At 45.3% G+C, this 23906-nt stretch overlaps 1 protein-coding gene across 1 annotated transcript in view; it reads left to right on the top strand.

Moving 5' to 3' along the window:
* The window catches only part of STK4 (serine/threonine kinase 4), a 45885-nt gene extending 25371 nt beyond the window's left edge, over nucleotides 1-20514 (top strand). Inside the window, exon 11 of the mRNA XM_080557787.1 lies at nucleotides 17169-20514. Coding sequence (XP_080413913.1) covers nucleotides 17169-17327 — 159 coding nt within the window. The 3' untranslated portion in view covers nucleotides 17328-20514. The remainder of the gene's footprint in view (nucleotides 1-17168) is intronic.
* The last annotated feature ends 3392 nt before the right edge of the window (nucleotides 20515-23906 follow it).

A 23906-nucleotide genomic window follows, 5' to 3' on the forward strand; every position in this document is an offset into this window, starting at 1 on the left:
TAAACCCGCTCTGCTTCCAGCCTTGGGTTTCTGAGGCAGAAATCATTACTGGCTGATGAGCCAATGCCTGATGCTGTTCAAGTTTGTCCCCGCTCAGGTTTCAACAAGGATCTCTGAAGATTTTAGTCCTGCTTGACTGCAGAAATGTTTTCAAAAACATTATGATTTATTTAACATGGAAACAAAACACTAATTATGGGCAGAAATTCTTGCTATAAAGGAGGAAAATAATAAACTCCGGTATGAAAATGCTGCAGGGGTAGGCTGTTAATGGGCAAGCTGCATTGTATGTAGAATTCCTAATTGCCATAATCAGATCTCAGAACTTTTGTAGTTGAACTTAATGTTGCCAGTGAATATTAGTCACATACTATTGCACAAACTTAAATTAATAATGCTAGAACATTTGTTTAGACAACGTCATACGTTTTTTCTCTTTAACCTTTCTGTAGTACTGTACCGTGCAGTGTTTCCTCTCTTAGACACTACAAAAGGCTCATTTCGTATTTTTTAAAGCCTGCTCTGAGCAGGCAAATATTCCAGTATTGCTTGTGGCTAAAGTGGGATCACTTTATTATTATTATTTTTATTCTCTCCCTGCTTCAAATCAGTCTTGCCAAGCCTATTGCAGCAGGTATTTGTGGATCATCCAGGCATGAAAGTTGTGTATTATATCACTAATCATTTTACTGAAAGTCTGTTTCAATAGGAAATCATCAGGTTCAAGCCATTCATGGCTTGTGATACCTGTGACGATACTGCGACATTTTCAGTTCTACCCCATGAACGCAGTCTCACTGGGGAAAGTAAGTGGCACGTAGTGCCCCTGGCAGTCTTGAATTTTGCCATCAGGACTCTGCTGGGGTTTTTTAATGCCTGTAGTGTTGAACTTGGGTTTTGCTGTAACTGTAGTTCAGTTTCTTTTTTTTTCTTTTTTCACTGAGTCTTTGCTAATCAAGTTATCCTATCCGTGTCTTGGATGTGAAGTCAAACAGGACCAGAACACGCGCTAGAGCAAGAGTGCCGCACGACATCAAGTCTTTCTGCCAGCTTCACACAAGATGTTGAAGCTGTTTGCTCCAAAGCTTCTTTGGTTCCAGCACTTGTATATCTGACCTGTGTAAGGCAGCCTGTCAGGAGCTTAATTGGTACAGATGCTTCTGTGCTGTGTGTAGCTGCTGCTGCTACCTGTGCCTCCCTGGAAGAGCTCCAGGAGCCGGGCAGAAAGCGCTGCCCTTCACCTGCAGGACCTCAGTGCAGAGCCGCAGCCATCAGCGGTCGTTGTGTGCACCGGCAGGCTCGTCCTGCTGCTGCGGCTCTGGGAAGGAGGCTTACATAGAGAAGCAAGGTTTATGCGTCCCTTTTAAGAAATATCCTGCTTGCTTTGATGAGACCTTGATTTGCTTGCATCTCAGTCTTGCTGATTCAGACCTCTCCTTTTCCCGCAGTTAGCAGTAGCCAGAAGTTTCATTTTTTTTCCTTCACTCCTTGATTCAGTGAAGAAAGGTGTGCCTTCATAGGATCTCTCACTGAAGCAGCAAAACTTTGGAGCAAAACTTTTTTTCCTTGAAAAAACAGCATGAATTTATATCCTTGGGAGTGCCGAGGTTTGCAGGAGTAGGAGATGTGGCAAATCTCAGCTTTCTGTGGAAGCTGGCTGTCACAATGACCCGTGTTTGCAGGTTCACCACTTCAGCCTACCACGAGAGAACCTGTGGTTCAGGTCCTGTGTTTCCATGCTGTGAGTGCTATTTTCAGTACTAGTTCATCTTCAGCTCCCTTCCAGAAGCGTCTCGCTGTGGGTATCTAGAGACCTGCCCTGGGCAGCATTCCTCTTTCTGGCACAGAGTCCTGCTGGGGGCTGCAGCGAGCAGGAAGGTAAGCGGGGCCAGTGCTACAACGGAGAGAGCAACAGGAATGCATTTCACACTGCAGGTTGTAATTTGCTCAGAGGCTAACCTACAGTCTGGCAAACTGTCAAAGGAAAATGTCAAGGAATTTATTTTTTTAAAGTTTAATAAAGTACGTTTTCTGGAGTATGTTCATATCTCAGAGTTTTAGAATTATCTGCACTGCAGGAATTGGTATGGCATCTACATCCTTCTCTAAATAGCTTTGAAGTCTTCAGATTTAGAAAGCATTATGTCCATTTATATTTACCCAATAGGAAACTAATTATTTTGTGCCCGTCTTTAATCTGGTTCTAGCCAGAGCTTTTAACAGTAACTGCTTGTACCTTTTTTTTTTATAACATACAATGAAAACAAGCTTTCCTCTTAGCTGAATAAAGGTATAATTCTTTTTGCTGAAGTAGTAAAGAAAACTATAATTTTCTATTTACTGAGTGAAAGGTTTCATTGTACTGCTGTCATCTGGGATATACTGTTTTTTATTAACATCCTCATTTCTGTGCATTTTGTTAGTAGCTTGGAACGGTGCATTGGAAAGAAAGATTAAAAAGCGAAATACAAAACCACCAAACATTTCTGACATCTTTACCAGCAGAAGAGAAAAGCATGTTAGTTTCAGCATCTTCACCTTGCTCAGTTGAACTGATGGCTGTTGGCTGTGATGAAATCAAAATGTGAATCCTTCTCAAGTCCTGTGAGGAGCGGCTGAGGGAACTGGGGTTGTTTTGTCTGGAGAAGAGGAGGCTCAGGGGAGACCTCATTGCTCTCTGCAACTGCCTGAAAGGAAGGTGTGGGGAGCTGGGGGTCGGCCTCTTCTCACAGCTAACTAGTGATAGGGCTAGAGGGAAGGGCCTCAAGTTGCCCTGGGGAGGTTCAGTTTGGAAATGAGGAGACATTTCTTCTCAGAAAGAGCAGTCAGGCATTGGGATGGGTTGCCCAGGGAGGTGGTGGAGTCACCGTCCCTGGGGGTGTTCAAGGGAAGGCTGGACGTGGTGCTTAGGGCCGTGGGTTAGTGGGTGATGGTGGTGGTAGGGGGACGGTTGGGCCAGGTGATCCTGGAGGGCTTTTCCAACCCTACTGATCCTATGATTCTCCTTGCAGTTTAGACAAATTAGTTAACGCTGAGACAGCAAGAGCAGGAAATTCTTACTGAAAAGTTTACAGAAAGTCTCATGATTTCGAAGCACGTTAAATCACATTAGGATCACGTTGTGTTTTTGAGTCTGGTGATAGATACCAACCTGCCAATGCCTGCAGATCAGAACCTACGCCCGCACGTCAGGTACGGATGCTAACCACGGCGGATCGCTGCAGGCTGGCGTCTGAGCCAGAGGGGTGCAGCGACCGACACGGATCGGAGCTCTGTGCTCTGCTCAGCCCTGGTGTGACTCTGCAAGCACTGCAGCTGGTATCTCGCAGTACGTATGGCTCTGTGCATCGCCCTGCTGCTTCCCCTGCGCAGCTGTAGCGTGACCACGTGTTGAAAGGGGACCTCTCAGTGCCGTGTCTTCCCTCTCCCAGCTGAGGACTGCGGTGACGAGCGGCTGTGTGCTGGAACCATCCGTTTCTTTCAGTGGAAGTGATTTATAGGGAGGAACTGTTAGAGGGCAGGTGATTTATTGCTTATCAATAACAGTAAACACGTTCTGCTTTACAATGACCCGAGTCTCTAGTTTATTGTATTCTGTCTGTGGAGGTGTCATCTGTCTTGTGAACAGCTTGTTGTCTACCAGTTACCTGGAACATTCAATGTCTTTGGTTTCTCTGAGCATTCATTTGGATAGCATTTATTAGCAATCTAATATCGATGCTTTATACCTTTACTGCCTTTTGTCTGTCCTTCGTCAATCGATTAAAAACTTGGGAGAATTTTCTGTACGGTTGCAGGCTTTGAAAACACCGGCAGACTAAATAATTGGTTCTTGTTTTGTTGGAACTGGTCTTTGGGTCTCTTCTAGCAATAGGCAAAAGGCATGCTGAGGACATGTGGGTACGGCAGGTGCTAGAAGGAAAGTACTTGCATTTTGTGGGTAAGCTGCTGTTGTGTAACCTTTTGTGGTTTATCTTTTTATAATTCCTGCTTCTAATGTGGTCCTCTAAGCTTTATCTCCTTTTTACTTATCTCTGTCCTTTAAGTAGCTTGGTAAAGGTGTCTCTGCACAAATCTTTGTGTTCCTCTTTTCCCTCATCCAGATTACTCAAGTGAATAATCCGAGCTGGTTACTAAGTCTCTAGAAAGTCTCTCTACTTAAAGAGAAAAAATATTTTAGAATGTGCACATTTGAAAAACAAATTTTTTTGTATATATATATATATATAAAATATTCTTTTCCAAGATTTGACCAAACACTTCCAGTGAATCCTCAGGGCATTTCTGTTCAAAAGTTTTTCCCCTTCATCTACTATGATCTCCGTCTTTTTCCCAGTGGTGGCTGGAATAAAAATTACTTCTCAGGCAGTGATTTATTCACATAGTTTTACTCTGATCATAAAGTGAACTTATTTGCTAGAGTATTCATCAATTTTAGAGATAAAGGCGGATCTGGGATGACTGATAGATATTCCTGTCTACGTTCTCCACAATTCTGGCAGATTTCTAGCTAGGAAACAAGCAAACTTGAGGTATTTGTGCTGTGCTGAATTTAAAATAAGCTTGCTTTCATTGGGAGAGCATTAAGACCATGTATTTTTTTTATTGAGAGGACTAGACTTGAATTAAAAAATATATTTTTTTTTCTGACAACAGAAGGCAATCTGGAATAAGCAATTACTAAAGTCCAAAACTGAAATCATACCCCAATCGCATCTCCTACTAATTGAGTAAGATCTTGAATTAAAGTGTGTTACCTAGATGTAATCTCTATTGTGAAGTATGGTTTATACAAAGAGACAGCTTTTTATATGTTTTATTCAACAGTTTTAAATGTCACCTGCCTTGATTTATAACATTGATGTCCCTTAAATGGATTTCCTTTTTTCCTTTCAGCCATCTGCCAGGAATTTTTAAAGCTCTGCTAATTGTTTGTGCTTCTTTCAAGTGTTACCTTTTCAGCATATTTAGTATGCTCTTCCCAGCAAATACTTTTAACTAGTGACATCTTTATTAAGGAAGGGTGGTTTATTTTGTTACCTTGTAATCAAACATACAGTCGTTTTGAAAAGAAGCCCTGGAACAGCTTGCTTATCTTCTCCTTTATTGTTTGTTAAGTGGTCTTGAATTGAACGTTTGCATGAGGGAGGCACTCTCCGACCGCACTGCAAACCTCATCAAATTCGTGACTGCTTCAAACCACTGGTGTGATTTACAGCAAGCTCCGTGGGTGCAGGTCGTACGCACCTCCATAAATCCCTTTGAGACAAAAACAACAGCAACAACAAAAAATCAGAAGATACGTCTGGGTTTAGAATTCGTTGGCAATGTTTGAAAAAGGTAGCTCACTGGCTTGAATCTTGTATCTGAAGAGATACAAGAAGAGAATAGCTTTCTTCTCCCTTCCATTTTATAACGGGGTCATTGTTCACCACCTGCTTTCACTTTGCTGCGTGCTGACATTGATTGCAAAGCACTTACTGCTACAACTTGCTGTCGAAATTTCATTTTCGCTGGTTTTTTGGTATATAGCAGGCTTTCTGTGACATAAAGCTTTCAAATGAAACTTGCAGTGAGTGGGAAGCAAACTGAGTTGCTGTCGTTTGTGTTCAATTGTTTAGGTCGCAGCCCTTAATGGAGACAGAATTAACGTCACCTGAAATCAAATTCATACGAAAGCATTCAGACTTGTAAATACAGCATCCTGGACTATCCTTTCCTAATGTGTTTAATCAGCTGAGACTTTGACTGAAAGTTGTGTGGATGAACTAAGTGACTACCTGTGTTTCAGCCAGGGTCTTTGATCACTGGATTTGTTTCACTGCCGCTGTGTGCTTAAAAGGTCAGGCTGCAATGTGTGTTCCTGCTCTGGGAGGAAAGGAGGAGGAATTAATAATTGAAGGTGTGACGTTGGAAGCCTCTCGGAGCATACTGAATTCTTCAGAAAACCTGTTCGAGCCTTGTTATGCCCCCAGATCTGTCTTGGAGGCTGGGTGTGTTGTTGGCACAGTGTCTCCCTTACAGAAAGAACATTGCTGCTCAGATGAGATCTATTTGAAATGCTCCTAAAATCTTCTTGCAACTCATCTGTCAGCAAGAATGTTTGTAAAGGGTAATGCAGCTTAAAAAGACAAGTTCGCCCAGGTTTCTCTCATCTCTAGCAGAAAGGGCTCCTGTTGGAGACTCTGCATCGGGAGCCCTGAGTTGCTTGGGATTGTCTCTTGGACATCTGAGTCTCAGGACCAGAAGGGAAGAGTCTCGGGATAAAGTCTCCATCTGGCCTCCACAAGTACTTTGTAGCCAGGGCCTCATCCAGACAGGTGCCTGAAATCATGCTGTGTGGAGGAGCGATGCCAGCTCTGACTTCTGGAGCTGGTGCGTTTGCCTTTGTGCACCCTTTTTGCGTATATCACTCTAAAACCTACAGAAAAGTCTACACGTTGCAAATTTCCAGTGGTGGTCGGTGCGTGTAGTTACTGGTGTCTCCCTTCTTACCTCAGCAGGGGACTGCAGTGAGATTTCCATCACATTTGAGCCATCTCTCAGACAAAGTAATGGAGTTTGCAGTCAGCCGTGGCTGCCTACAGCAGCCAGTGTGTACCGGGAGGTTTGCCTTAGCTCATATACCCAGTGACAAGATGACTTCAAAACCCAAGCTTTGCCCTTCAAGAAAGGGGGAGAAGGAATAGCTTAGCACACAGAGTCTGAAAAGAATATAACTGGGAAAAAAAAAAAAAAGCTTGGTTCCTTCTTGTTTTGCACCTTGCCATTACGCAGGATTATTATAAATAGATGCCTAAGTAATAGCGAGCACTTGGGAAAACCTTGCATGGCAAAGCATGCAGGTTCACGTGCCACGGATTTTATGGAGGTGGTTCATTCACTAGGGGACTGCTCTAAAAGAGTATTTGTCCCTGAGATATCAAACATATGCCTCTGGTTTTAAAGCTGACAGCCTCTCCCATGGTCATGCAGCTGTTCATTTTCAAAACGCCCTTGAAACCTCTGCAGTTCCGTCTTACTGCACAAAGCATTTAATTCTCTTGCCGTCTTCCTTGCATTCAAATTGCCAGATATTGTTTCCTCTCCTGTAGCGAAGGAGAGGCAGAGCACTGTCAGCCTGGTGTTTTGTGACTTGCTTGCTTTTGGGTACACGAGGTCAGGCAGCAGTGTGGTCTCGCTGGAAACAAACCTTGTTCAGCCACTCTCCTGGAGCAGGAAGTAAATTAGGGGACTAAGACTCGAATTAAACACATTTGTTGAATAAAGGTTAATATTTACCATGGATGATTTAGTCTTAAATCTCTGAAGATGAATCCGCCTGTCTTAAGCCTTTATTGTGCCTATCAGACTTAAGCATGTGATGTCTTCAGATAAGTTAATATTTCTAATATAGTGTCTCAATATGCTTTTTTTTTTCTTTTTACTAAGCCCATTCCAATCTTTGTGGAAAAGTGGAGAATTTCAAGTTGGCAATATGTAGAAGTATTTCACCTGTTCTTGTCTTACCTTTTTTTTCCCCAGTAACCTTTTCTCAGGGGTTCTGAATTTCTTTCCAATGTCTTTGTCTTCCAGTAGCCAAATTCTCGCGCTACATTCTCAATGAAGATGGCATTCACCTTCTGATCTAGCGTTAATCCTAACGGGTTGCCATTTCAGGTCCAGCCATGTCTCTTGGTAATAGTATGCTCCGGGAATTGAGCAGTACGGTTTGAAGGAATTCCTCTTACTTCAGGTGTTCTTACTGCTGCTTCTTCAGGTGCTCTACTTCACTTGGGATAAGTGATCCCGAAGAAATAAATTAATCGTTTATACATGAGTGAGTGGAGCCCATAGGAGTAAGGGAGAGAGAGAAGGGAAGGGTATGGCTGAGTAAGAAAGAAATGCTATTACAGACCCACCTACCCTTCCAAGCAGAACTTTCTTTGTTTCTGGAAATTTTGATTTGTTTTAAAGGAATCAGCACTTTCTGACAGATCGCTTTTCTTAAAAGAGGGGAGGAAAAAAAAAAAGGCAACTTGGCCAGCCGCGTACTTTACAGTTGATTTGTACTGCTAGCAGGATCTTCAAAGCCTAGTGAAATGATTTATTTTAGCATGTTCAGAGGTATTTTGGTACTCTTACTTAAGAAAATTAAAGCATGACCACTTAGAGAAGAAGGGGGAAAAAAAAGCTTAAAAAAAAAAAAAAGCCCTGCTGTGCTTTCCTTTAATCCAATCTCTGGCAAGCAAGTGTCTTTTATAAGCAAGTGATGCTCTTTTTTTGCTCTTATTTTTTTTTCCCTTGTCCAGACAGGCTGACCTTTTAGCTTGATTTCTAATTCAGTTACTGGGGAAAAAAAAAAAAGAAGTGAGATAACTTGTCTTGGTGGTCATAGGATTAGTCAGCCACTTTGTAAGTCCCTAAAGGTTCTTAAGGTTTGGACCTCATGAAGTTTAGTGCTGCAGAACAACACCGACACAATTTGTCATTCCCCTTGTTTAGATTGTGTCTACAATATGTGGGATGTTTGTGGAAGTGAATAGTGAATAAAGCTATTCATACTTAGAATTCATACTAAAGTTAAAAAAAAAAACAACAGGAAATTTAATCTTGAAGCTCAGAAGATTAAAATGCATTGCTCTTAAAAAAAAAAAAAAAAGTAGAACACCAAACTTTTTATGATTAGTCACATCAATGAGTAAAGCTTTGGATATATATTTTTTTTCCTTAATATAATTTCTGTACATTACTGAGGGTAATAACGCTATGCAGGAGCTATATGGTTGTGCTGGCAGTAACCCAAACTTTTTTGAGCCTTTTAGGGATTACAGAAAGGAATGACAAAGTGCAGCTCCTGGCTCAGGGCAGCGCGGGGATGCCAGCGCTGCAGGGTGCAGCGTTCTCGCAGCGGGGCCAACTGCTCTGCGTCCTCGTCGCGTGCGTACGTCCCTGCAGCCTGAGCAGCCAGGGAGATCTGTATGTCCTCTACGCTCCTCTGAAGATTAGTTTCTGCTCTGGGAATTTTCTGACACCTTGCCAACAGCAGAGTTCTCCCCGGGCCTTCAGGCTTCAAGGAAATGGGGGGAAAAAAACCTCCAAATGGGAGCTGGGGAGACAGCAAAGAAAAGGTGACTTAGCTGGTGAAGGAGCAGCTGTGTGTCTGCAGCGTGTCCGTCTCTCTTCAGTAGCAGTGACAGGAATTAGCTACTGCAAACAAGCTCGAGGAAGGTCTGTGCTGAGCCAGGAGGATCAAACCTTGGTGCTGAAGGCAGCTTTTGCCTCGGCAGCTGCTGGTGAGTGAGAGCTCCCCAGCAAAGTGGCCCTGATGGCACCAGCAGCAGTGCCTTGCATGGTCAGGGTGTTCAAGGAAAGGTTGGATGTGGTGCTCAGGGACATGGCTCAGTGGGCGATGTTGGCAGTAGGGTGATGGTTGGACCAGATGAGCTTGGAGGTCTTTTCCAGCCTTAATGAGTCTATGATTCTGTGACAGCTTCCCAGACGGCCCGTCAGGCTGTGGTCCCCTGGCTACAAGAGGTAAGCTGGCATGGTGCTGAGCTGCAGAGACAGGTCTTGCAGGAGTCCCTCCTGCAGAGGCAGGAGTTTCCAGTTTAGAAACTTCACAGTGCCGGCAAGAGCATGGCACGAAGGACAGTGACCCACCTGGCCTTCCAGAAACTCAGTAGGAGTAATGCAGATGTGCTGGGATCGTGCACCTGTATTTTAATCAGATAAGTGAAGCAGCATGTAAAGCAACTAGGATCCTTACAGGCATTGTACCAGTAAGATGTTTTACTTCCAGTAGCCATAGAAATCCACGTTTGCAAAAGTAAGATAAAGCTAGCCCAAACACATCGTCTGAGAAGGGTCTTCTCTGATTTAGCTCTTTTAAAATACCTTTTTCCAGTTCAGCTAGGGATTGAATGCTGTGTTAGTGTTTGTATTTCCTCCACAGAAAGTCATACTGTGATTTTACTCATTCAGCTGTTGTAGCTGGCTGACGTGCACTGACTTAAGTAGACTTGGCCTCAAACACACATGTTGATCTGCTTGAAAGTTGAGGGTTGTTTTTCTTGTGTTGTCTGGGTACGGTGGCCTGAAACAACTGTCTCCAGATGTGCACTCATCGCAGCTCATGGTAGTCCCTTTCTTTTGGAGACTCTAGCCGCAGCGCTGTTCGACTTGTGTTGGATGCTTGCAGCCCATGATGTGTTTTGCTAGCACATTGCCTAAATAATTAAGATGCATTAAAAGCAGAAGCTTGTGCTGCTGAGACTTATTTTTCAAGTCCTTTGAAAGATTAATATCTGTATTTTTAATCTTGCATGAAATCCCGCAGTGACTGCATTTCATCCCTTGCTTTCATAACAGTGTGAAACTTCACTGACATTCTCATGCTAAAAGGGGGGGAAATCAAGATAATTAATGTTTGACTTGGTACTGGGGGTTATTCTGATTTACCGTAGCCTCTGTGCAGCATGGCTTCTTGACAGATTTGTGAAATTGTAGGGACCTGACAATCACGATGAAAAGTGGGTGGTAAGTGCCTGCAGGTTCTTAGATTCTCACGTCCCTTGCATTGGATACGGTGTTACAGTGAATAAATAGTTAATGCCTGCTCATGCATTACATGAGGCCTCCTTATGCTAGAAACATAAATGAGAACAAGGCATTTAATTTTTAGATCAGTGATTGAAAGTATGCCAAATGGTACCGAGCCAGCATTTCAGGAAAAATGCGAAGAAAAAATGGCATGCTATTCCAACACCAATTTGTATCACCATTTTCAAGACCTAAACTCTGGAGCACTGCTTAGCATGAGAAATCACCCTCTTCATTTAATTTTGGCCAGAGAAATTGAATGCTTCTTTTGCTGGTTTAAAAAAAAAAAAAAAGTGCATAGTGCTATTCAGTAATCCATTTCCTCAGGGTATGTATGGTATGAGCATTTAATTGATACCATGTTTAAACAGTCTTTCAAGTTACAGAAGGCTAACTCCAGAATAGTCTAAGTTCTTACACTTGTCAGAGCTCACATTCATGAATTCTTGAGGCCTGACACCACTCCCTAGCTCATGGGCTTCTCTGGCACTCGTGCGCTCACGCTCTGCAAGCTGAATTGCGCTCCGAGGTGGTTGCTACAAATAGTCACAGCAAGAAGCACCCAATGTCTGTGGCCCAAAAATAAAACTCTGGTTGAGGAGGTGATAGGAGAAGAGTTCAAAAGTTGAGGTGGATGTGCATCAAACTGATTCGCAGGATCCTGAAAATGAAATGCAAGCGTTGCCCTGTGTGTTATCGGAAGGGGAGCATCCTGCTAGCATTGCTGACAGCTCTCTGGGATTCGAGGTCAAGTGAAGCAAGAGTTCAATGAGTGTCTTCCATGCAGAGCCTCCCTTCCCAAAGGACATCTGGACACTTCCTACGTTATTTGTAGGAATTTGCTTGTCTCTAGTAGCCACTCCTGGTGTTGTGTGATCAGTAACCTCACGTGAGGGGCCCACGTGCTTCCAGACACCTGTAGTCCCAGGCGGTTGGTTGGTTTTGTTTGTTTTCCCCAAACAGGCTGTTACTGAAGGTCTGAAACTTGGTATAAAATGTGACGTACGGGAAGTGTTGTCTCAGTGAGTGGATTTGCACGTCCGTCCATGGCACAGCAGGCTCGCTCTGCATCACGAGAGGCGGTGTGGGAGCGAGCCTGGCTGAGTGCCGCAGGCACCCGGTTGGAGCTGTGGTTTCAAGGACCGGTGTAACTCCAGGTTACGATTCAGAGCCATACGCTGGGTATTTCCCTCTCAGGTGAGCTCAGAAGTGTGTTCTGGCTTTTGTCCCCCGTACATGTTGTGTGTCTCCTGTTCCCTTGACGGCTTGATGCTGGCAGGGTGACCACTGTTCTTGTTTGAATCTAGTCTAATTTTTAAGTGTCCAGCTCATGATTATTCAAAGTCTTGGCTTCCATGTTCCTCTGAAAATCAAAGTGCGACTGGTAAGTAACTACTGTGGCACCCAAGAGCTGCCAAACAATCATTAGGTGCTCTGTGGCCTTATCAGATGAGCTCGTTCCATGTGTGTGCTTGTACGTACACCATTTCTATAAATTCTGCTTTGATAGCCTGTTATTACAGCGGTAATGGTTTTCATTATCTCCAGCAGCAAATTCCTTTTTGGCATTTAATGCTTAGCATAGCTCGGATAACTTGATTTCAGTGAAAACCCTTCTCAAGCCACGTTTAAATTTTGCTTGTCTAAATACGTGCAGGCAAATGAGTCGTGCTCCCTACTAATGTGATTTGAGATGTTTTGAGTTTCCCTGGGGTCTTTGATCTCTGGGTGTACAGTCAAGAATTGTTGAATTGCAGTGTAAAACTAGGCAAAAAAGGAAAATATGTCAACAAAAGCTATGCTAAATAGACAATTTTTTTTTGTGTGTGTGTGTGGTTTTTTTGTTTTGTGTGTTGGGTTTTTTTTAGTTCCCATCTAGCTCATATCTTTTCCACTAAGAATTTATTTCCCTGTGTAGTGTGGGAAGCTGCAGTTTTATTATTTCTGTATTTTAGTCTTCAAACTCCCACTGCCCCTTATGAAGTGATAATTGCTAAAGACGTTTTTTCTAAGGGCTATTTAAAACTTTAAAGTTTGACATCGAGTTATGTTGAGCAGTGGATGCCACCTGGAATATTTGGGTTAAAAGGCAGACTGATAGCTGCACCTGGGTGCTCCCTATTTAAAAAAAAAAAAAAAAAAAAGAAAACAGGCTCTTGGTGGTAAAGGTGGGAGGATATTCAGAAAGTACACTGTGAATGTGTTGCAAACATGTTTTTAACTTGCAGAAATTATGGTGGAGGGGTATGACTGGAGGGTTAAGGAAAAAGGGAACTTCCTGATTTCGTACGGAGGATTTCCTGTAGTAATGAGGATTGGAAGTGTCGTCGTTCTGCAAAACTGTTGACATATTTTCACCGTGAGGAAAATAAGCCCATCTCACCCATGTCATGTACATTCCCATTTCGTTCCAGAAGACAGCATCCGTCTGCAGGTTTGAAAGATGACGATAAAGGAACTGCATCCCCTCCCTGGTGATGGATGGGTTCACATCTGGCACGAGCTTCAGGAATTTTAAGAGAGCATTTGAAAACAAAGCCCCGATAGTGTGCAGTGTGGCAAAGAAAAGGCTTGGTGTTAAATCTAGGGATCAGATTCAGTGTCAGAAGATGTTTTTAACGTGCCCTGCCACAGTCTTTGTGATTCCAGGGACCCCAGTGGGGCAGGCGCCGTCAGCTTGTGCTCAGTCAAAATGCTTTGGGGGAGAAACGTGTGAAAGTTGCTGGGAAACAGCTCCTTGCTGTCTGATGCTTGGAATTCATGCAGAAAAAGGCTTTTCTTGGCAGTGTTTTATGGAAGAGGAGCGCTAGGAATGATAGCTGAAGTGGGGCTGCTGGACACCATTGTATTTATGGCACTAGTTTGGGCTGGTCCCAGCCAGTGGTGGCCTTGTGCTGCTGCTGGACCTTATGAATATGCTGGGTCCCAAACTGGCCAAGCTGCAGAGCCTGCTGTAGGAAAGTCAGGCATGGATGCTCAGCAGCATAAGGCCTGTGGATACAGAGAGAACCCTGACAAGTTGTCGGCTTCCCATCCAAACAGTTTGCACTGTTCAGGTTTTTATGGTTGGTTTTCTTGGGGTTTGGGAAGGGGCTGAGCTGATTCTCCTGGCTTTGTGTTTGGCAGCAGATCTTGCAAGAGAAACAAACCTGGCACAGTCTGGTTAAAAATACTGGGGCAGGTTTTTAGGTGGCCTCTTGCTCAGGACAGAAGTGCCCAGGTATGTGCACAGCCACAGCTGAGAGACTGCCAGGGAAGTGCCTGCACCTCTGATCAGCTTGTCTTCAGCTGGGCATTATCACAGAGCTACGGTCTTTCTCAAAACCCTGAGTAAAAGGAAAACTGTTAATCAAATTGTTAAAATTAGCTTGCTGCATATGTAACCTTGCTTGAACGCTTCCACTGCTCTGCTACCTCTCCCTCTTGCTGGATATGTTCCACCAACCTTACACCAGGTATTTTATATCAGTCTATACATTTGAAATGCAATTCCTTCCTTTAAAAGGTTGTCGTAGCTGTTTGATTACCGTGGATGAAAATAGATAGGTTTTACAAAGACACTTAGACTTCTTGCAAGAGAAGAATTGCTGAGAAGTGAGGAAGGGAATGGGACTGAGCCCTGTGGCTAAAACCAGCTCTAATTACAGCTGTTCCTCGCTGAGACTCTACCCCACAGCCGTCTGTCATGAGATGCTCTGTCCTTGTCCTTCTTTTCTTATTTTGCTTCTGGCATTTCTCTAAGAGAGTAATGTCACTGTCCCAGGAGCCTAACGCTGCAGAGCTAGATACGCTAGAGTTTAAAAACTTCATTCCAGGAGAAAATCTGTCTGTGGTGTTGACTTACGATGAATTGCCACACAGCAAAGTGAAATGGAGGTCACGGTGTTTTAAGCAGCTCTGTTATTTCCTCTAAAGACACACGTGTGAGTGAGAAGACGAGGTGAGTAACAGCACAGCCCGTGTCCCAGGGCTCGTGTTGCTGCGGGCCGGGAGCACAGTGGGAGCAGAGGAGCGGACATCCCTGCTCTCCCTCTCTGCAGCTGCGTGGGCACTGGTTCTCGTTCATGAGTAATTGGGCTCGCATCAGTTTCGTCAACTCATTTGTGGTGAACAGTCACGTTCTGGGCCTTTTACTGGTGTTGCCCTCTGGCTTCTCTGCCTCTGTGAGGAATAGCATAGCAGTCACAACCACGCTGACGTTATTCCAGGTGAAAACTCTGCAATGAGTTCATCTACATCAACACCCAGCGTTACGCATAGGACGTGTTTCTGTGCTTCAGATTTCTGCAGTGCATTTGCTTTCCTCACTTCCAACATCTCTGGGTTTAATCCACAATCAGTCTCTTCGAGCAGCTACTCTGTTCTGCATCACGCGTCTGCGCAGGTAACCCACTTCCAGATTTGTTATTAATATAGATCTGTAGGCTTTTGCCCACTCCAGGCTTAGCTGTACTCAAGCATCTTCTGTACTTTTAGCCATCTGTCCTGACAAACACAGGAATTGTCAAAACCATTGCATCCATTGGCAGCAGTTGCTTACACTTAGCAGGAAGTCTTTCTGTGTGTCGGTATCACATAGTGTGTCCCAGGATGCTCTGTCATGTTTAAGAGCATCTGTAGGGCAGATTTTTCTTCTTACTGCTTCACTGTGGAAGATTGCAGCTCCGAGATGATTTCTGACCTCCGATGGTTGGCTTAAGCCAAGAGCGAGGTGCTTCAGATCGATTCCCAAACTCTCCTTTGGTATTCTAGCAGTGGTTATTCTGTGCGAGCTGACATCCATCTCAAGATCTGATCCAATATAGACGTTTAATGTATGTGCTCAATACTTTAATTCAAGCTTTCCCTCTTTTTTTCTTCTTTTTTTTTTTTAAAACATTTTTATTTGACTGTTCAATTCCCTGGATGCTGAGGAAGGGGAATGTTGAATGCTCCACGGTAAATCAGGGTGAAAAGGCAACTGGTGCCATGCATCAGCTTAAGCTGCTGCCTGGTGAAGGTGTGTTTCTGCATATAAATAACGTGTATCTTCGTGGAGGAAGTGCTGTGTCTTTCTAATGAAGGGTTTGCTGATTGGAAAGGCAGAACGACCGCATAGCACTGCTAGGGAAGGGTTGTTTCTCTTGTGCCTAGATTGTTGGAGTGGGTTGTGATCGTACGGCTGCGTTTTGTAGGTATGCTAAAGAATTTTAGAAGACCTTATGAGAAATCGATGAACAGATGACTCTGTGGTTTTGGGGCTGATCTCTCTTCCACCTCAGGAAGAAAGATCAGGCTTCGTGCAGCTTGAGAGATCAAACTATACAACTGCCCTTAAACAGGCAGTAATTCGATTGTTGCCATATAGCAGGCAGCAGGCGTTTGACTGTGGTTTGGTTTGGAAGTGGCTTGAAAAACAACTGCAATAGCTGACTAATCAACAGCTAAACCAGGACAGCAGTGTCACTTGTGTCACTTGCATTTAATTGAAGTAAAGATAAATCACTCATTTATGACATTTAGTGAAGGTTTTAAAATTGACGCTTTTTTTCACCAAAAAAATTATTTTGCCTGTTCTTAGTTTCCACAGCAGGTGGGCCCTGAAAGCAGGTGGTACAAAGTCATCCCCGTTCTGCTGCAGTGGCTGTCACGCAGCGTCTCCTGTGCGTTTCTGGGAGTCTCTTGGTCTTGGAGGGGAGAAGGACTTGGGTGAAACACTCTGAGCGTCCGTATTTTTTAGCATTATCCTAAAACCTTCTCTGTTCCACAGGTTACAATTTTATGTAAAGGGCACAGCTATGGACAGTTCAGACTGTCCTGAGCCAAATTTGGCATTTTTAATCACAGAATAAAACTTTTCTGTGCCAGTTCTCGGTGAATTGGCACTCGCAAGAGAAACAATTAAACAAAGGGCAGCAGGTAGTAAATTGAGTAAGGGAAGTTTGTCCAGACTAGCCTGACATCTTCACGTGGACAGTGAAATACAAATTGTACTTGCATCTTATATTTGTATGAGGCTGACCCAAGGTGACCTGTTATGTGCGTTCTGGGATTTCTGACTTAGCAGAGGAGTCTGAATTCCTCACCGTGATTGATGTTCAGCCTGATTGTACATAAATGTGGTGTGGTTTTTTTTTTTTCAAATGCATTTTTGTCAATGATTTTTTCTTCCTTTTCCCTTCTGCCTCATTTTCTTCACTTAGCAGAAGGAAGTTTGGTTGCAAGAAAAGGGGAGGGAGAGAGAATTTTGTTTCTGCTCCATTTCAGTACAGCGTTTCTGCCCTAAGACTGCAACGTGAAGTGTTAGAAAAACAGACCACCTCAATGGGGGAAACATCGCACTGGTTGTTTTATACACTCATGCTCCCGCTAAGCAGAATCCATAGCGTATCTGTAAAATGAGCAAAAGCAGCCCAGTATCCTGAAGTTTATGACGGTCCCGCTGAGGGAGGAGCCCAGCAGGAGCAGAGCTGATCCACCTTTCCCTGCTGGAAGCTGCGCTGTGACCTTCAGCTTCCCCGACTCTAACAGGCAGCAAAACCCCTGTAGATGTGCGGATGGTTTCTGTACTGACGCTGATGCCTGCTCTCCTTTCCTCTCCCTGCTAGCTAAAGACTTGGAGTGTGGATGAACTTCAGAGGAGGCTCTCAGCACTCGACCCCATGATGGAGCAGGAGATTGAGGAAATCCGCCAGAAGTACCAGTCCAAGCGGCAGCCGATCCTCGATGCCATTGAAGCCAAGAAGCGGCGGCAGCAGAACTTTTGAGCCACCGGTAGAAAATACTTCCGTCCTCAAACAATCAGCTCCTTGCTTTTATGACTACTGAACACATTGATTTCTACTGAAATATGCTAGCAAAACAGAGGGCAATACTTCTGCTCATTTATTTTCCCATAGCACCTTTGTGAACTCAGGAATGCCATTAAGTGGAAAATCCTGATGGTATGTTTTAGTGTTAGACGTGTATTTAAAGCGTTATCCCAAGGAGCTTTGTTACTGGTTTTAGGTGGCCTGTTTTTAAATCAGAGGAACGGGTAGAAATAGACTAAAGAAAGTTGGCTCACTCTCTTTTCAACTGAACTTTCAGTAGTCTGTTTTCTTTGTTTTAAGTTAATACGAATTGTGGTATTTAATGGCTGCAACTTTTGTGTTTTTTGTTGTTCATGTTTTTCTTTGTGAATGCACAGACTCGATTTTGAGCTGTTAACTGTATCGTTCTGCTGTTAAGGTACTGATAAGTTTTAGGTCACTGAACAGAACAAACTGTTCCAGCCTTTGAAAGAAACTTAAATCTCAGTTTTTAAAAAGCCTGTAATAAGCCCCATGCCTTACACTTTGTGCTTTAAGCAAGTGTGCTTTCTTCAAGACCTCAGTTTTGTCCTTTTTTATGTAATTTGGGAATTAATCTTAGTAGATAAAGCATGTTGTGCCTCCATCAGAAATTATATTCTGTAACATAAAATCCACGTTGACTTAAAACCAAAAGCCAATCAGTGATCTGACCTAAAACAAAGCAGATTCCACTTCATCTGTCTCTTTGGAAATGTCCTTTAAGGAAACCCTGCTGACCGTGGAGTGCTGGGGAAAGGAACCAGTATTTGAATGCGTGGAAGTGGCGTGAACCTCTCCCGAGTTAGGTACTTCTGCTGTGTCTGAGAGGACTGAGAAGTCTCCACAGTTTGTGAAATATTTTACAGGCTTCATCATTTCAAATTTACATCTTTAGGTGCTGGAATAAAAACTTAATTTCACAATCCTTCACATTTCTGCACATGAGAAAAATTAAAATGAAAATTAACATTTGTTGATGCGCAAAGATGTGCGTTATGGGGTGGAGTGGAGGCAGAGCTGATCCGGAGGAGAAGACAATGAAAAATATCCTACTGGAAGAGATTCAGTCTCTTCCCATTCCTCTGGATGCTCCTCATGTTCTTTCTCTTTAAATTACCCTGCCGTTTCTGCCTGCCGTAGCTCAATGAAAACACCCAGCATGTACAATCGCTGTGAGGATGGTGCAATTATCTCACGCTGGTGGAGAGGAGGGTAAAACAGAGCAACGATGAAGTGAGCCTGGCTGCAGGGCAGAGAGCAGTGACGCCTCTGCCCGCTGGGCTGTAACAGCAGTTACCTAGTTTTAGATGTCTGGTGTGTGATGAAATACTCGGACAGAGCAATTTATTTTTATTGTGCTCTGATGGAGAGAAGAGTTTCCATGTCATTCTTCTGCAATAGGCCTTGGTACGCCACCCAGATAATTAAACTAAATAGCAGTGTCTCCTGAACCCAGTGCTGCTGGAGAGAAGTGCTCACTTCATGCCTCGAGAGGCTCTTTTTCCCTGCTCGGGGCAGACTTTTGCCCGCTGTTAACAGGTATACTCCATTGCTGTGAAAGGAACCAAGCCATTTGTACCCCCTCTGCAGATCTGGTCGCATCGGTTTGTCCCGGTCCGATAGGCAGCGCTAACACAGCTGCTGCGGAGATCAGCGGCCCAGCTGGCCCTAAGGCGAACGGGAGGCAGTAAGAGCTGTACGTCCTGGATAATCAGCTGCTTGATAGCCTCAAGTGTCAGGAAAGTTTGGAAAAGGCTTGCTTCCGCAGCACAAGCCCAGTAATTAAAATCTTTGTTGTTAATGGATTAAAATGCCTTACCAGTGACAGTCCGGACTCTGCTGAAGTCTGGTGACATGCTGCGTGAACACCGGGGCTCGCACAGCGCGTGTCCAGGAACTGCAATACGCTTTGCCCTGAATATTTGTTACGAGCAATATTTATGAGAGCCCTTTGCATCAAAGAAACTCCCACAGCTTAGGAGGGAGTGCTCTGTTAAGTACTGCATCTTGAATTAGTCACTTGGATGGATCCGTCCCCCCGGGCTCGCCCAGGCTGGCTGTGCGCTGGGCTGCGGCTCTCACAGCACCGTGCGGAGACCGGAGGCAGGAGGCCGGGCAGCTCCTGCAGGGCCCGCTGAAGCTCAGCTTTAGGTCACACCTGGCTTGTACCTCTGGTGTGACAGATGTTGGGATGTAGGATGTGGCAAACTGCACTGCGTGCACGGATCGAGCAGATTCTGCTGGGAGTAGTTTTACCTCTGCACTGTGTAGGTAACTTTCTAGTGGTTGGAGGGCATTAGAAAACCCAAGTTTTTAGGTGAAGCACCCTATTGTGGTGCGTATTTTTGGAATATGCAACCTGTGTCTGCTGTAACTGAATGTAAGCACTGTTGAAATGCTCTGCTTTGCTGATGTGATTGTCTTAAAATACAGCAAATGAACCCAAAGAAGTAAAACTGGTCCAATGGCTTAACTGTCTTTGAACCTTTTGTAAATGCTTCCAGTAGCTGAGACTTGATGTTTCTTGCACATGGAGCTCTGATGCAGAGGAATTATTTTCTCCTTCACTGATTTGCAATCTGTTAGAGAAAATAATTCCCCATTTGGACCCTTGGTAGAGTGTCTGGGAGCAGAGTGCCTGCTCGCTTCTCAGAGTCCCTCAGACCCAGACTAAGGCTGTTGCCCTAAGGGAAAGCTTTCCAACAAAGGTGTTAAGCAAAATGCTTCCTTAAAAACGCTTCCTTAATTGTGAAGCTGCATTCACGTGCTCCTTGGGTTCATCTGCATTGCTGAAAGTGTTCTGGACAAACCATTATCTTTGCTTCTGAAACCCAGAGATACCGATGATGTCAGTCATGCGAGACGTAATAATGTGAAGTTTGTAGCTTTAACTTTTTTTTGTAACAAAGAAATTAGCAACACTGGCATAAAGTGCTGACTTGAAATGCTCTTTTGTAAGATCTGGCTGTTTGTATATAATAGCGTTGGTCATTAGTTTGTATATGTATGGAATAGTAACTTTTATTGCGTTTTCCGAGTTTGATACAGGATATTTTTGTTTGATCTTTCTCAAATCTTGCCTTATTTGTTCAAAGGGGCAAATAAACTGTCCATACTGAAAGCATCAGTGTCACGAGTAATATTTGTGCGTTAAAACATCTGGCATATCAGGACGAGCTTTGACACGAGGTGCCTCTAGCCGAGCATACAAGCATTAATAAACACAAGCAGTAAACATGTCAAATGCATTTTTGAACAGGCAGTTCTTTAGCCATAAAACATTGCTAACGCTACGCCTCCAGGAGAGCTGGGGGGTTTATTTGCTTCGGTTTGGGGGCAGGCCCGCGTGCTGCTGGCTCTGCGGCAGCTCGGGACGATGCAGGTGGATGCTCAGGCCGCTTCCCCACGAGGGTGCACATCAGAGGTGCAGGAGGGAGCTCTGGCAGGTGGGTCAGCGAGCTTTGCTGCAGTGCTTGCCATCCCTGCTTCGTGCTGCAGCACCTTCCCTGAGCCTGCAGTCGGCTCTGGGGCTAGGTATGCATCCGTTCCTTCTCCTTCCTACACAAAGGTGAGGCTCGAGTCACTCTCCTAATTCTGGCTGACTTGCTGCACTTTCAGCTTTCTGGCTCGGGGAAGGAGGCAGTTGACAGTGAGTGGGTGCTGCCTTCCCATGGTGAACTGTTGGCTTTTACGTGGTTTCCCTGAGCAGTTACTAAATCTGTTCTGAAGGGATGACTAACTGAACCAGAGACAGAATTCATTCAGGAGTCAGCCTCGGTTAGCAATCCCGGAAGAAACAAAATAGATGTGAGCTTTTAAATGTTAGGAAGGAGTGTGGAATTCAAAGGGAGGGAGACTGCAGGCATTTCTAGTGACTGGGAAAGCCTGCAGCACTTGCACGTTCTCAGCAACATCACCAGGAAACTGCAGAGCACCTGCATGAAGGGAAAATGGTGCTCCCAGCACAGCAGCAGCCCCGCAGCCGTACCGCAGGAGTGCTCACATGCACTCGTTTCATGCTAGGAGCGGTGCATGTGCTGCAGAAATACCAACTGCATGTAGCTAACACAGACAACAGCTGACAAGTAGCCCTGAGCTGGGGCTCTTGAGCCAAGTTTTTCCCTGCCATGGGGGAAAAAATCCACTTGCCAAGAAGCTGTAGCCCCAGATTTTCTCCTCCTCCCATGGTTGTCAGTACTAAGGTGCAGGTGGCATTGTCTTTAACACCCAGCTGCTGCTTCCTTCACCCTCATTTTGTCCCATTTCCTCCTGTCCACAGGCCAGAAGAGCTGAACAGGCACTCAGATAAATGCTCTTGGTGTTGGCTGACAGCCCTGACTCGAGAGTTGACAGTTTTTCATTGCATTAATCACTCCGGCAAAATTTAAGAGTCAAAGCAGGAAACGCCCATCAGCTATTTCCAGACTGAAAGTGACTTAATTGCCCTTTAATTTAAGAGTCCAGGAAGGCAGCCAACTTGTTTAAAAACTTTAAAACTATTCAATTCCATCCATTAAGCACAGTCTGCTCTGCTCCCCTCCAGGCTGTCGCAGCTAAGATCAATACAGCGGAGGGAGCCCGGTGCCCCTGCGTCCCGCCCAGAGTCATCGCAGCGGCAGGACGTCCCTGGTACCGACCTTCCTCCGTGTCACAGCGGGTGCTGAGCTGCACACCCTCCTCTCCTCACCCCGAGAGGCTCACAGGGTCTGGGCCATCACCCACCGACCGTGGCGAGGATGATCTTGAAGGCTCGGGCCGGTTTTTCCCCTCTGCTGCTCTCCGGGGCTGGCTGTGGACGCATCCTGGGCTTTCCTGCATCGCTCGCTGGTGCTGGGCTCCCCTGCACGCCTGACCCCTGTTTTTTGTGGGCGGCAAATGGCATTTCCTGAAATCGTGTGATCTGCCCAGGTGCTGTTGGTTAGCTTAATTCCACCACTTTGAGACTATTCATTTAGCTAGCTCAAATGGTTAGGAGGAAAACTGATTTAAGTACAACCGAGTTAATTGCTGTTGTTCAGGTAAGGGCTGAAGCCTTGAGTATGTGCAGACCTCGGGGCTTTCCTAATACCAGGAGAAAGTGTTTTGCCACAATTAAAAGAAAAAAAAAGAACTAAAGCACAATTGCTCTTTATCGGTCGCCACTCCCAGTTCAGCAAAAGGAGATCAGGGGATCCCCTGGGATCAGGGCTGCAGAGCCAGGCGGGACAGGTCCCAGGGGCGCTGCCAGCGAGGAGTTTGCTTCCTACGGATCGCCTCCTTCCAGAGCTCCTGGATTTCCCACAACCAGTCGGGTGCACAGAGCACCCTCAGGGTGTCTGAACGCTGGCGAAGGAAGAAAAGGTATTAAAAGTGCTGAAGTTTACTTTGTCTCTGAGCAGAGTTGTCCAATTCTCAGCTGCGTGAAATAGCTTAATAAGGTCACTCCTTAATCGCCGTTCCCTGGAGGTAAAATAGTCTCTCCTTCATCCATCATTTTTTGAGTGTGGAGAGCTGCTTCTGCAGACATAACCTGATAAAGTGTTTAATTGATTTACCCGCTGTACCAAAGGAAAACAGTCGCTCAGGGAAACTGATTAGGGATTAACAAGAGAGCACCAATTTCCTACTAGCCTTGGGAACAGTAAACCAGACCCGTCCCGGCAGCCCACCCCGTGCAGCAGTGCCTCGACAGCTCGCACGCGGCGGCGATCGCCCCTGCTGGCGCTGGGCACCTTCCTGCAACGGCTGCTCCCGGCGCTGCAGAGCTCCGGCACCGCCAGCTCTATCTGCAGAGCAGTGGGAGGACTTTCCCGGTTGCTCATCGCCATACAAATCCGAACGTCTTCGCAGCAAGCAGGAGGCTAAAAAAAGAAAAGTCCTTTGTGGTTTTTCCCCAAAGCAGCCCCTCGGGGCAGCCGTCGTACGCAGCGGCTGCAGAGGGTCCCTCGGGAGGCACGGCTTGCTTCTAACCCCCGGGTTAGGGAAACGTTTGCCTCCGAAAGATTCGCAGAATGGGGATTTTTTATTATTATTCCAAATGAAAAAACTCTCAAAGGAATAAAGATTAAACTCTGGGTTTTATCCTCCCCTCCCACCTCACTGCGGGATGCAGGTGCTGTGCTGGGAGCAGCACTGAGCCGTCCCCTCCCTTGTTTCGGAGGCCACGAGTGGCACCAGCGGCCACCTCGGCCTTTTATGCTGCCTCCAGGGAAGAGGATGAAGCCCAAGCAGCACCAGAGCCCAGACTTCACCCCCTGCGACACAGGGAGAGCTGGCTCCCAAAGAGCCAGCAGCGTGCTGGGGGATCAAGGAGCTGTGGATGGGGCAAGCCGTTTGCTTGGGCAAGCATCATGCCGAACGTTAATTGCCATCCCTTCCTCCCTGCCAGCCACCCTGCTGCCCGTGCTGCCGCCCATCCGTGCTGCTCCTCCGGGAGCCCCGCAGCCCAGAGCTGCTCGCCCCAGCCCCCGGGATGCTGCTTCGGCAGCCGTGGTGGGAGATGGCAGAGGGGCACCACGGCCTGCTGCAGGAATC

The sequence above is a fragment of the Anser brachyrhynchus genome (assembly GCF_964034855.1).
Source record: "Anser brachyrhynchus genome assembly, chromosome: 16".
Lineage (NCBI taxonomy): Eukaryota > Metazoa > Chordata > Aves > Anseriformes > Anatidae > Anser > Anser brachyrhynchus.